The 14,805-nt window shown below is 39.6% G+C and overlaps 1 protein-coding gene across 1 annotated transcript in view; it reads right to left on the reverse strand.

Moving 5' to 3' along the window:
- CPA3 (carboxypeptidase A3) overlaps window positions 1-12,681 on the reverse strand; it is a 33,613-nt gene extending 20,932 nt beyond the window's left edge. The window contains exons 1-3 of the mRNA XM_055418954.2: window positions 12,578-12,681; window positions 12,405-12,480; window positions 8,777-8,901 (exon numbers count right to left, since the gene is read on the reverse strand). Of these exons, the coding sequence (XP_055274929.2) occupies window positions 8,777-8,901; window positions 12,405-12,480; window positions 12,578-12,645 (269 nt within the window). The 5' untranslated portion in view covers window positions 12,646-12,681. The remainder of the gene's footprint in view (window positions 1-8,776; window positions 8,902-12,404; window positions 12,481-12,577) is intronic.
- Between the last annotated feature and the right edge of the window lie 2,124 nt (window positions 12,682-14,805).

Consider the following 14,805-nt stretch of genomic DNA (forward strand, 5'->3'; position numbering starts at 1 on the left):
TTTTAGCGCTCCAGGATTTACTTAATTTGTTAAAAAATATTCCTAAATATAGGTGAAAGTATAAATAATCACCCCTGAGGATTTAATGATGTAAATGGCCAGTGTTTATTGAGTCTTTCTTATGCGCCAGACATTCTGTTCAGCATGATATTTACATTTTATCACTTAATCTTTACATCAACACTATTAATTTGGTACCATTATAACTCTCACTTTCATAGATGTTAGGTAGATTTCCAACATTGATATAACTAAAATACAGAAATTGAAATTTGAACCTAGAAATGTCTGACTTCAGTACTCTAGCTGTGAACCATTGTACAACAGTTATCCATCATAAGGAGGGAAAGCCCTGGGTATTGCTGTCAGATCTAAACTCTTAGTCTACTGAGGCTTGCTCAGTTGACCAGCTCTCCAGAAAGCCTGAGTCTCAAGATCAGGGAGCAGGTTAGTTCAGAGAAGAGGCAAAACGAATCTTATTTTAACAATTTCATGGCTCCTTCCATCTGCTGCTTTTAGTAGGAATGGGGATTGCTTTGGCAATTTGCGTGTGTGTATGGGTTTGTTTTTTTTTGTGTGTGTGTATGTGTGGGAGCATAAAAATTTAGGATTATTTGTTCTAGTTCCGTGAAAAACATCCTGAGTATTTTGATAGGGATTGCATTAAATCTGTAGATTGCTCTGAGTAGTATGGGCATCTTAATAATATTAGTTCTTCCAATCCAAGGGCATGGGATCTGTATCATCTTCAGTTTCCTTCATCAGTATGTTATAGTTTTTGGAGTATAGGTCTTTCACAACCTTGGTTAAGTTTATTCTCAGAAATTTTATTCTTTTTGATACAATTTTAAGCGGATTTTTTTACTCTCTTTCTGATAGTTCATGTTAGTATATAGAAAAGGAACAGATAATGCTTATTAATCTTGTATCCTGCAATTGCTGAATTCATTTATTCTAATAGTTTTTGGATAGAGACTTTAGGATTTTCTATGTAAAGTATCTTGTCTTCTGCAAATAATGATAATTTTACCCGTCTCCTTCCAATTTAATTAAAAAAATTTTTATTGGAGTATAGTTGATTTGCAATGTTGTGTTAATTTCAGGAATACAGCAGAGTGAAACAGTTATACATATATTAATACATATGCCCACTCTTTTTTAAAGATTCTTTTCCCAATTAGGCCATTACGAACACTTAGTAGAGTTCCCTGCACTATGCAGCAGGTTCTTATTAGTTGCCTAGTGTATACACAGTGGTGTGTATATGGTAGTCCCAGTCTCCCAGTTTATCCCTCCTGCCCCTTATCCCCTGGTAACCATAAGTTTGTTTTGTATATCTGTGACTCTGCTTACGTTTTGTAAATGTATTCATTTGTACCCTTTCTCTTAGACTCTGCATACCTGTGATATCATATGATATTTGTCTTTCTGTGTCTGTATGACTTCACTCAGTATAATGATCTGTAGATCCATGTTGCTACAAATGGCACTGTTTTTTTTTTTTATGGTTGAATTCTATTCCATTGTATAGATGTATCACTTCTTCTTAATCTGTTCCTCTGTTGATGGACGTTTAGGTTACTTCCAAGTCCTCATTTTTGTAAACAGTGATGCAATGAATGTTGAGGTGCATATATCTTTTCAAATTATGGTTTTCTCTGCGTATATGCCCACGAGTGGGATTACTGGGTCATATGGTAGCTCTGTTTTTAGTTTTTTAGTTATTCTCCATAGTGTCTGTACCAGTTTACGTTCCCACCAATAGTGTCGGAGGGTACCTTTTCTTCACACCCTCTCCAGCATTTATTGTTTATAGATTTTTTGATGCTGGCCATTCTGACCAGTGTGAGGTGATACCTCAGAGTTTTGACTGCATTTCTCTAATAATTAGTGATGTTGAGCATCTTTTCATGTGCTTTTTGGCCATTTGTATGTCTTCTTCAGGGAAATGTCTGTTTAGATCTTCTGCCCATTTTTTGGACTGGATTATTTGTTTTTTTGATATTGAGCTGCATGAGCTATGTGTATATTTTGAAGATTAGTTCCTTGCTGGTTGCTTTGTTTACAAATATTTTCTCCCATTCTGAGGATTGTCTTTTTGTTTTGTTTATGGTTTCCTTTGCTGTGCAAAAGCTTTTAAGTTGTATTAGATCTCATTTATTTACTTTTGTTTTTATTTTCATTACTTTAGGAAGTGAGTCAAAAGAGTTTTTGCTGCAATTTATGTCAAAGAGTGTTTTGTCTATGTTTTCCTCTAAAAGTTTTAGAGTGTCTGGCCTTACCTTTAGGTCTTTAATCCATTTTGAGTTACTTTTTGTGTATGGTATTAGGGAATGTTCTAATTTCATTCTTTCACATGTAACAGTTCAGTTTTTGTAGCACCACTTACTGAGAAAACTGTCTTTTCTCCACTGTATATTCTTGTCTCCTTTGTCATAGATAAGGTGACCGCAGGTATCTAGTCATCTCTATTGAGGAGATCAAGTGATTTTTTTTATCTTTCCTTTTGTCAATGTGGTATATCACATTGAGTAATTTGCAAATATTGAATCATCTTTGCCAACAAAGGTCCATCTAGTCAAGGCTATGGTTTTTCCAGTGGTCACGTGTGGATGTGAGAGTTGGACTGTGAAGAAAGCTGAGTGCCCAAGAATTGATGCTTTTGAACTGTGGTGCTGGAGAAGACTCTTGAGAGTCCCTTGGACTGCAAGGAGATCCAACCAGTCCATTCTAAAGGAGATCAGTCCTGGATTTTCATTGGAAGAACTGATGCTAAAGCTGAAACTGCAATACTTTGGCCACCTCATGAGACGAGTTGACTCACTGGAAAAGACTCTGATGCTGGGAAAGGTTGGGGGCGGGAGGAGAAGGGGATGACAGAGGATGATATGGCTGGATGGCATCACCGACTCAATGGACATGAGTTTGAATGAACTCTGGGAGTTGGTGATGGACAGGGAGGCCTGGCGTGCTGTGATTCATGGGGTCGCAGAGTCAGACACGACTGAGCGACTGAACTGAACTGAACTATCTTTGCAACCCTGGAATAAATCCCATTTAATCATGATGTATGACCTTTTTTTATATATTGTTGGATTTGGTTAGCTGGAGATATCACTCTTTCTGACTTCAGACTATACTACAAAGCTAGGTCATCAAAACAGTAGAGTACTGGCACCAAAAAGACACATAGATCAATGGAACATAATATAGAGTCCAGAGAGTCCACTCCCGCTGTTGGTAGCAATGCAAATTGGTACAGACACTATGGAAAACAGTATGGAGCTTCCCTAAAAAACTGAAAATAGAACTACCATGTGATTCAGCAATTCAACTCCTGGGTATATATCCAGAAAAAAACCCCACTAATTTGAAAAGATATACCCAGGATATGGAAGCAAACCAAGTGTTCATCAATAGACAAATGGATAAAGAAGATGTGGTACACATATACATTGGAGTATTACTCAGCCATAAAATGAATGAGATTATCCTTTTGCAGCAATGTGGATGGACCTAGATAATAATATGCTTTGTGAAATAAGTCAAACAGAAAAAGACAAATACTGTATGATATCACTTATTTATGGAATCTAAAAAAATAAAACAAATGAACATGTACATCACAGAATAGAAAAAGATTCACAGATTTAGAAAGCAAAGTAGTGGGTAGAAGGTAAAGATAGGGGTATAGGATTAAGAGATACAAACTACTTTTATAAGAATAGGTAAGAATATACTGTATAAAACATGGAATTATAACCATTATTTTGTAATAAGTTTTTAAAATTTTATTTATTTTTTAATAGAAGGATAATTGCTTTACAGAATTTTGTTTTCTGTGAAACCACAACATGAATCAGCCGTTGGTATAAATTTTAAAGGAGTATAATCTATGAAAATAAGGAAACACTATGCTATACCCAAGAAACTAATATTGTACTCAAATGTACTTCAATTTTTAAAAAAAGAAGGAATGGAGAACTGTGGGCCAGTGTATGTGTTACTATGAGTTTTGGAGTGTGCGTGTGTGTGTGTGTGTGTGTGTGTAAGTGCAGTGGGGAAGGATGTTTTAGGGAGGCAGAGTCATGTTATGCTGCCTGACAAACTGGTTTGGACTACCTCTCCCTGATATCCACATTCCTGCAGGGTAGGGTCTACTCAAAAAGCGTGATTCCAGGTTTTTGCACGATCTCAATTCTCTCCAGGAACTCCCTAAATGAATTACCTTGTATCCTACTTGGCACTTATGGACATGGATTTCCCCCAACATTTGAAGCATATTTCTATGTTAGATAATAAACTTTAAGGCACTAATTTCTATTCAGTAGGAGGGAATGGGTGCCACTAATGATGTGTGTGCCACTGCGAATAGTCTCTAGTTATCCTGTTGCTCTTTTTCTGTGGGAAAGGGAGCAAACGTGCTACTTTAAAGTAAAATCTGTCTTGGTAATTTAATTTTCTGGAAATTAAAAAAAATATCACACAAATGTTTTAAACTAAATAGTGCTTTATATGCACTGTCTAATGAAGGGTGTCTAAGTAAATCATTGTGTCAAACCAGCCTCTTAATGTGGTTTTATTCAAACTGGTGTCTGGTCCAGCCAGATGTTTCTGTGCTTAGAACCCACTTCTGTTACTGACTGACACCAAGTAACACATGTAATTAATATGCAAATAAAATTATCTATATAATTAGTACTTGGAGACAAGATTTTAAATAGTTCTTGTCTGCACAGATCACTTTACATATTTATATTTCCGAGGAAGGTAACTATCTAATTATGTGGCTTTCCTACAACTGTGGCTAATTTGGACCAATTTCTAGAAATCATGTCCTAATTAGATAAAACTAATTTTTATAGGTAGTTTAACACTTTGCTTCTTGATGTAAATAGAAAGAAAGTACTTGGCATAAGACAAAATGAAAAGCACACTATTTGAGAGGATCTGGATTTAGACCTCTGTTTGAGTTAGACTTGTTCCAAGCTTGGAGAAGGCCAAAGAGGAATGAGGGCTGATAAAATGGATGGATGGCAGCCTCCTGCCTTGGAGTCTCCTGTCACAGTGATCTATTCCACTAACTACACTCAGTGTCAAGCAGTCATCTTCTTGTCTACAGTATCAATATACTGAGGAAAATATACTACTTTATTTTTAACCTGCTGTTCAAATCAAATTATACAAAGTTAGCTAAGATTTATTTTAGCTTGGGCTAGATACTTTGTAAGAATTAGTTGATCATAAGGAATCTGGGTCAGGTTTGTATTAATGAAGTAAAGTGAAGATTGTATAAATCACATATTTTAGAAGTCTGGCTGTCAAGTGGTTCAAGAGATGGTTACCAGGAAGTATATAGTGTAGAGGGGTGATTTCTTTTAGAAATGTTCAGTGTATCAACCTCAGCATAAGCCCAGAGTCCATAATGTCCTACTAATTTCTGTGATCTTACAGGTATGTTTATAAAGTATCTGCTTCTTATTTTAATGGTACAGTTTATAAAATTATAGAAAAACCTATCAATGTATTAATTAAAAATGTTTAGATACACAGAAGAACTGTACAAAAAAGATCTTCACGACAAAGATAATCATGATGGTGTGATCACTCACCTAGAGCCAGACATCCTGGAATGTGAAGTCAAGTGGGCCTTAGGAAGCATCACTACGAAAAAGCTAATGGAGGTGATGGAATTCCAGTTGAGCTATTTCAAATCCTGAAAGATGACACTGTGAAAGTGCTGCACTCAATATGCCAGCAAATTTGGAAAACTCAGCAGTGGCCACAGGACTGGAAAAGGTCAGTTTTCATTCCAATCCCAAAGAAAGGCAATGCCAAAGAATGCTCAAACTACCGCACAATTGCACCCATCTCACACGCTAGTAAAGTCATGCTTAAAATTCTCCAAGCCAGGCTTCAGCAATACGTGAACCATGAACTTCCAGATGTTCAAGCTGGTTTTAGAAAAGACAGAGGCACCAGAGATCAAATTGCCAACATCCTCTGGATCATGGAAAAAGCAAGAGAGTTCCAGGAAAACATCTATTTCTGCTTCATTGACTATGCCAAAGCCTTTGACTGTGTGTATCATAATACTGTGGAAAATTCTTCAAGAGATGGGCATACCAGACCACCGAGCTGCCTCTTGAGAAACCTATATGCAGATCAGGAAGCAACAGTTAGAACTGTACATGGAACAACAGACTGGTTCCAAATAGGAAAAGGAGTACATCAAAGCTGTATATTGTCACCCTGCTTATTTAACTTATATGCAGAGTACATCATGAGAAATGCTGGGCTGGAGGAAGCACAAGGTGGAATCAAGATTGCCAGGAGAACTGTCAATAGCCTCAGATATGCAGATGACACCACCCTTATGGCAGAAAGTGAAGAAGAACTAAAGAGCCTCTTGATGAAAGTAAAAGAGGAGAGTGAAAAAGCTGGCTTAAAGCTCAACATTCAGAAAACTAAGATCTTGGCATCTGGTCCCATCACTTCATGGCAAATAGATGGGGAAACAGTGGAAATAGTGGGTGACTTTATTTTTCTGGGCTCCAAGATCACTGTGGATGGTAATTGCAGCCATGAAATTAAAAGACGCTTACTCCTTGGAAGGAAAGTTATGACCAACCTAGACAGCATATTAAAAAAAGCAGAGACATTACTTTGCCAACAAAGGTCCATCTAGTCAAGGCTATGGTTTCTCCAGTGGTCATGTATGGATGTGAGAATTGGACTATAAAGAAAGCTGAATGCCGGAGAATTGATGCTTTTGAACCATGGTGTTGGAGAAGACTCTTGAGAGTCCCTTGGACTGCAAGAAGATCCAACCAGTCCCTCCTAAAGGAGACAAATCCCGGGTGTTCGCTGGTAGGACTGATGTTGAAGCTGACACTCCATTACTTTGGCCACCTGATGTGAAGAACTGATTCATTGGAAAAGACTCTGATGCTGGGAAAGATTGAGGGCAGGAGGAGAAGGGGACGACAGAGGATGAGATGGTTGGATGTTATCACCTCACTTACTCGATGCACATGGGTTTGGGTGAACTCCTGGAGTTGGTGATGGACAGGGAAGCCTGGTGTGCTGCGGTTCATGGGGTTGCAAAGAGTCAGACATGACTGAGCAACTGTACTGAACTGAACTGAGATTGATAATTTTGAATGTTCTCCCCATATATTAACTTCCCTGGTTGTTCAGTAGGAAAGAATCCGCCTGCCAATGATGGAGACATGTGTTCAATCCCTGGGTCTGAAAGATCCCCTGGAAAAGGAAATGGCAACCCACTCCAGTATTCTTGCCTGAAAAATCCCATGGACAGCAGAGCCTGGCAAGCTATAGTCCATGGAGTTTCAAAAGAGTCAGTTATGACAGTGATTAAACAACGATAATAAATTACTTTTGCATATGTTCTCACCATATATGAACTTACACGTTTGTTTCACAGCCTTCTTGGAACAATGGCAAGAACAAAGATAGTGACCAACAATAATCACATATAATAACCTGTGACTCTAAGCCATAGGCAAGAATGTTTTTTGTTTACTTGTCTATGTATTTCCTTCAATAGTATTTAAATTTGTTAGAGATATTGTAGCAATTTAATAAATACAATCAAGTCATGATGAGCAGCAATAAATCCCACTCTCTGACACTGTAGGATCTTTGAACCAGAAGTAGAAGATTTTTTGAGTTAACAGTACTAAGGTAGCAGATGCATGAAATATTAAATCAAAAAGAAAGAACTATTGTGTAGCAATTTTGAATGATGGGGTCTCTGTAAAAGGCATTGCTGGAATGAAAAGGGCTGGGGAAGTTCAAACAGGACCCCTCAGTACATCAAACTGCTAAATATTTTAAAGTATAAAAACACACTTTGTTTTCTCTAGTATATGTTGATTTGTGATATTAATCTCTGAGCTCCCTTCTTATTTGTTGCCCTAGGGCCCAGACTGTGTGTGCATGACCCATGGCTAGTGCTTGATAATTTCTAATTTCCCCTTATTTCTCTGTGGGACCGCAGTGACTCATTTCTGCATCTTAGGCCATTTGAGAATTCTCTCCTCTTAGATTTAAGTCTTATTTTACTGTGTTGTTTTGCTTTCTCTGAGGAAGAATTTCTTTCATAAAGAATTATTTATTATATATTTTACATTCCCACATCTCTGACTCAAAGATAAACATTGTACATTGAGTCTCTTTTTATGCATCAGGAGAATTTGAGTATAATAATCTGGTGCGGGCACAAGGAACTCTGCACATTGTCACGTGGCAGCCTGGATAGGAGAGGAGTTTGAGGGAGAATGGATACATGTATATATGTGGCTGGGTCCCTTTCCTGTGTACCTGAAATTATCACAACATTGTTACTTGGCTATACTCCAGCATAAAATAAAAAGTTTAAATAATGAAAAAAAATGCAATGCTGGTAGTCATCAGCAGTGCTGAGTTCCGGGCAGGAGTAGTGAGTGTGACCAGACCATCCATGCCTGCTCACCTGCTCTTGTCCTTACCAGAGGTTGAGTTTTAGGGATGGCAGATACCATAACTGCCATTCTTGCAGATCATAATAAACATAAGATAGAACTTGAGTGCCAAGTTTGAGCTCATCATTTTTATAAGCAGGCCTCCATACTCTGTTTGGAGGCAACTATAAGTGTTATTTCTTAGAGCTTTCATTTTGAGGGACCCAATATAAAATTATACTCTCCTTTTAGTTTCAAGACTCCTCAGACTTTGAGTATCTAACACAGTTGAATATTTTCATAGGACTTACTCATAGTGCATTTGATTTTGATCCAACGCAGACTGAACAAACTGGGATTCCTTTGCACTGATCTGGAAATCCACCGTCATGTTAGCAGCTACATGGTGGGTGGCGTCTGGGTACCAGAAGTCAAGCTGTGCAGATGAGCTCAGTGTTAGTCACAGTTGTTTATTTGCTCATGCAACACATATTCATTAATGTGTCATTTATTAATGACCATGTGTCATATGCAATGAAAGGAATTTGGGGTTCAACATGTCTGAAGTATAAACTCTTCTCTTAATAAACTTATGAAATTTTTGCAAATATATTTAAAAACAGTTGAATATTAGGCAGTGGGAAAAAAGCTATTGTAATTATCATATTTTTTTGGACATAATATGTTCAAATGCAAAAAGAATGATCAGCTTTTGGTTAATCTATTTTCTTCTACCACCAGTTGGAGTTGTTTCACAACTGATTTAGCCACAGCATCTGCCTCTGGTTGGGAATATGGATTCATATGTGGCTTCTCCCTCCTCTGCCCCTGCTCTTGGGTCAGGCCTCCCTCAGAACCAGATGTCCCTGTAAACTCTGGAATTCCTGGAAAGATTATGTCCAGTGAAGGCATATTCTCTAACCCTGTCATTTTCCCAGCAGTATGTCCTTGGGCAGATTACTAAAACTCTTTGAGTTTCAGTTCTCCTCCTAAGAAATGGGGCTAACAGCCCTCCATTGGGAGTGTTGTGGAGGTTATGAAACAGCTATGACATCTGGGCCACACAGTATTTAGCAACTGCTGGTTCCCTTCTCTTTATCTTCTGCTAGCTGAGAATTTCAGAAATTTGGTGAACGGGACTGTAAAGATAGAATTCAGAATAAAATAATTTGAGAAGTTCCCACTTCTTATTCTTGAAAATCATACTCAATCATGAAACCAAATGATGTATCATTTCCCAACCTCGGAAATGTGGAGAAAATGCTCACTTTCCACCCATCGTGCCAAGCTTGTGGGCATAGCTGAGTCTGTGGGCATAGCTGAGTCTGTGGGCATAGCTGAGTCTGCCTGGCTGTTCTGTAGATGAATCCACTCTGCTTCTAGGTCAGTTCTGTTCCATTATAAGGCTGCTGTGAGCCAACCAATATTTGTTAGTTTGTTTTGATCAAAAGGCTACAGTATAAATTAGACATCTGTAAGGTATAAGAATGATTTAAAGGTGAGTTGCTGCTACTGCTAAGTCGCTTCAGTCGTGTCCGACTCTGTGCGACCCCATAGACGTTAGCCCAACAGGCTCCCCCGTCCCTGGGATTTTCCAGGCAAGAACACCGGAGTGGGTTGCCATTTCCTTCTCCAAAAGGTGAGTTAGGCCATCACAATAGCAATTTCTCTATCCTAACAGGGTTATGTAGAGAAGGCAATGGCAAGCCACTCCAGTACTCTTGCCTAGAAAATCCCATGGATGGAGGAGCCTGGTAGGCTGCAGTCCGTGGGGTCGCTAAGGGTCGGACACAACTGAGCGACTTCACTTTTCACTTTCACACATTGGAGAAGGAAATGGCAGCCCACTCCAGTGTTCTTGCCTGGAGAATCCCAGGGACGGGTGAGTCTGGTGGGCTTCGTCTATGGGGTCACACAGAGTCGGACACGACTGAAGTGACTTAGCAGCAGCAGCAGCAGCAACAGGGTTATGTGGTGCATGAATTGTTGTTGTTGCTGTTGTTCAGTTGCCAAGTCATGTCCGACTCTTTTGCAACCCCATGGACTCAAGCCTGGCAGGCTCCTCTGTCCAAGGGATTCTCCAGGCAAGAATACTGAAGTGGGTTGCCATGCCCTTCTCCAGGGGATCTTCCTGACCCAGGAATCAAAACTGAGTCTCCTGTCTTGGCAGGTGGATTCTTTACCACTGAGCCACCAGGGAAGCACAGTGCAAGTGTTAGGGCTCAGTGGGCTTTCATGAACTAAATAAGCATCAGGGGCAGAGCTAGATGCCAGGGCTGTGGAGGTTAATACAAGAGAAGCAAGAAGCTTAATGTGGAAGGCAGAGCCATCTATGCATTTCCAACATGCTTACTCATGCCAGGGGCAAGCACAAGGTTGCTTCTAGGAGTACAAGAAGCAACCCATCTGGGTCATGAGAGTTGATGAACAGAGAGGGACTTTCTCCAGGAGATACTGCCTGAGCTGGATCTTGAAGAATAAGTAACATTTAGCCAAGTAAAGAGGAAAATACATTCCTCCTGAGAAAAGGTGTATAGTGCCAATGTGGTTGAGTGTTTGGTATTAATAGCGCTTGAAGGGTAAGAAAGAGGGTAGAGTACAGAGGTTGGAGATTGTGAAGTTCTTGGAATACAACATCGATATCAATAGAAGATGCTTCTACAGTACTTATTATGACCAGGCCAGCTGAGCATTACCCAAATATTAGCCTATTTAGTCTCTATAGCAACTTTAGGAAGTAGGTATGATTATTATGTCCCCACTTCACAGAGGAGGAAGTTGAAGCCCAGAGAGGTAAAGTAACTTGCCTAAGGACACAGAGCTAGTGTAAAACTAGGATTTGAACCTCTGAAGACCTTGCTCTTTCCATACTAGGCCACCTCTCACTGAAAACCTTCAAACAGAGGAATGCAGGTGTCCAGTTTTAGAGCAATCAGGTTGCAGTATGGACTTGACTTTGTGGGAGGCAAGACTAGAACCCTGAACATAAGAGAAATTGTAATTGTCTATTGAAGCTGTCCCTGAAAAAGAGCAGACATGAATTTGGCAGTGACAGGGGAATGAAGAGAAAAGTATGGATTTGAGAAACATCTGGGAATTAGTATAGGCAGATTGATATGTGGAAATAACGGAGTATCTGACTAGGCTAAATCTCAGATTCCATTCTGGGTTTAAGTTTGACATGTCTTCTTGATCGTTTAATTTACCGTCTTTGAACTTCTTCTGTTTTAAACATGTTAAATTGGGACACAGACATTGAAAATCTGATGAATTTGAAATGATGTATTTGAGCAAACTCTGGGAGACAGTGAAGGACAGCAAAACCTAGTGAGCTGCAGTCCATGGAGTTGCAAAGAGTTGGACACAACTTAGTGACTGAATAACAGCAACGATGTGGCTGGAACAGTGTGTCTTGTGCAGATAAGCAGTTGAACAAATGATAAAATGATTACTTTAGTCCATGGGATTTTAAAAGACAGCTAACTTTACGAGTTTTCTTTCAAAATGGACCTGCTGTTAGGGACACTTCTTGGTATTATCAAACAGCGCATTGATGTTATCGGTTAAGCAGTACCTTGATGTAATCATAATAATGATTATGCCACAGAAATTAGGCCATGGGATAGATCCAGGTGGTCGTGGGGAGAATGGAGTAAGCAGGCACTGTCAAGGTTGAAGAAGAGACCATGATAAAGGTCAGGAAGGTCTCCCTATTTCACAATTCCATCTAGAAAATGCTGTTGTTTGCAAAATTTTTGGATGGGAAAAGAAGTGGTAATTTGGAGAAAAATAAACAGAAACAATGAAAGGATTAGCAGTGAGTTGAATTATCCAATTATCACCATTTCCCCCAATCTTTGTCTTTGGTAGCTCTGTGGCTGTTAAAAATAAAAGGCAAAAGAAGAGGAAACAGAAAAGATAGCCCTTTACATGCTTTACCTGGCTGGTTTTGGCTAAGTCCTTGATGATGTTTGCTTGTTTTCCATCCTGGAGCTTCACACGGAGTACCTTGTCCCTGTAAGAACACAAAAGGTGAAACGCGTGAACTGGAAAGAAGCATTTCCTCATTGTCTTCCCAAACACAGTCTGGAACACAGGGCCGTGAGATTTACCCGTCAAAGCGGACAGGAGCAATTGCAAGGGTGGTGGCGATCAAACCTACAGGCAGGAGGAACCTCATGGTCCGTCTTTGCCTGTCCAAAGATACTCTGCTGGTTTTATGTCTCAACTCTTATCTGGAGGAACAGCTAGTTTCCTCTTTGGGTTCTGGTGGGTAGAATGTGCCCCCCACCCCTTCGCCCCACCATTTTCTAGTTGGGGAGGGGAGTAGGGTGGCGACATTAACACTCATTGTCCTCATTGTGACCAGTGAATTCCATGCTATTCATATACCTTTGGCAATTAAGAATTCCCATTGTACAGAGAGAATGGGAGGCAAATTTCCTTGTTTAGCAAATCACTGGTCTGGTGTCTCAGATGGTAAAGAGCCCGCATATAGTGCAGGAGATCTGGTGTTGATCCCTGGGTTGGAAAGATCCCCTGGAGAAGAGAATGGCTACCCACTCCAGTATGATTGCCTAGAGAATTCCTTGGACAAAGGGGCCAGGCGGGCTATAGTCCTTGGGGTAGCAAAGAGTCTGGCACGACTGAGCGACACACTTTCACTTTTTCCCAAGGGAGCAGTTAGTAAATTCACAGAGTTGACCTTTGAATCCAATTCTTTGTTCTAAAATACTACTCTATCGTGGGCTTGGCATAATTGATGGAAGTGTTAAGTGTTAGGTGCTTAGTTGTGCCCGACTCTTTGCGACCCCATGGTCTGCAGCCCACCAGGCTCCTCTGTCCATGAGATTTTCCAGGCAAGGATACTGGAGTGGGTTGCCATTTCCTTCTCCAAAATGATGGAAGAAATCGGTTTAAATTTGTATTTGGAACCTGGGAGGAATTAGGGTATCTGGCCACAGAACCTTGATGGCAAAAACTATGCTTTTGAAGCCCCATTGTAAGTTGTTAAATTAAAAATGTTTATATTACAGATTATTTTGAATATACTAAAAATTTTAGAAGTAATCTGGAAAATGTTGTTATGTTCACTGTCTAAATTTTATACTTTTGCTATCATTACATAAATGATGGCAAAAGTATATTGAAGTGAACCTGACAGAAATTGCTAAACTACTCTTGGTAAAAAAGTAAACATTACAGAAATTGCTGAATTACTTCCCTGCTCCTTTCCCCTTTTTTATCCCTTCATCCTCAGAGAGAACCCCTATTCATAAATCATCTTGAAGACATGTAAAGGGCAAGATAACATGGTTGCTCAAATGTTTGCTCATTGGCTGTTCTGGTTAGGGTCTAAATGCTATAGATGCCCAATAAGTGCTTTTTGAAAGTTGAATTTATGAAAGTCATTTGTAAGTCATTTTTTAAAGTTTCTGGCAGGGGATCTTTAATCTAGAACACAACTCAATTAATTATGAATTGGAGAAGGCAACAACTTTACCCAGAATTATAGGTAAGGTAATATAGTGAATGAATTTGTCTGATCAGATAGCTTATTAGAATTTTCTTTTAAAACTCCCTCTTCACATTGACAGATGTATAGACAGTCATAAATGAAACTTCTCAGAGTCATAGTTTTATATTTTTATTATAAAAATAATTCTGTTGGGGAGGTACTCCTGTTATACATACAGCAGTGACAGCTTCATTCCTCTCTATCTGAGAGATGTACAGTATGACTTGTCACTCAGGAGGGTCCCCTTGCCATGATCCTGCAGGAGAAGAAGAGGGGATTACAAATGCCTTCATGTTGTTGATATTGGAGAAGTGTATCAGCACTAGAAAATTCCAGAGCAGATTCTTGCTCCATTGATTCTATGAGTGTGTTTGGCAAGAGAACAGAAGAAAAGGAAGAACTTGACTTTGGAGTTAGACAAATGTAACCTCAGAGTGGTTCCCAAACACTAGCTACTTTACCTTGAGCATGCTGCCTTCCAGACCTTAGTTTCCTGGGTATGCAAATGGGACCCTAACAAGTGGTTATGAGGGTTAAATGAGATGAATATATGTAAGGGATTTGGTGGATGATAGGGACAAAAAACATGCCAGTGTCCTCCAAGTGCATGCCTGCTAAGTTACTTCAGTCATGTCTGACTCTTTGTGATCACATGGACTGTCCACCAGGCTCCTCTGCCCATGGGATTCTCCCGGCAAGAATGCTGGAGTGGGTTGCCATGCCCTCCTCCAGGGGATTTTCTTGACCCAGAGATCAAATTCACATCTCTTACATTTCCTGCATCAGCAGGTGGATTCTTTATCACTATGGCCACTTGGGAAG

The sequence above is a fragment of the Moschus berezovskii genome, chromosome 1, assembly GCF_049115385.1.
Source record: "Moschus berezovskii isolate FMDL1 chromosome 1, NW_MosBer_1.0, whole genome shotgun sequence".
Classification (NCBI taxonomy): Eukaryota; Metazoa; Chordata; class Mammalia; order Artiodactyla; family Moschidae; genus Moschus; species Moschus berezovskii.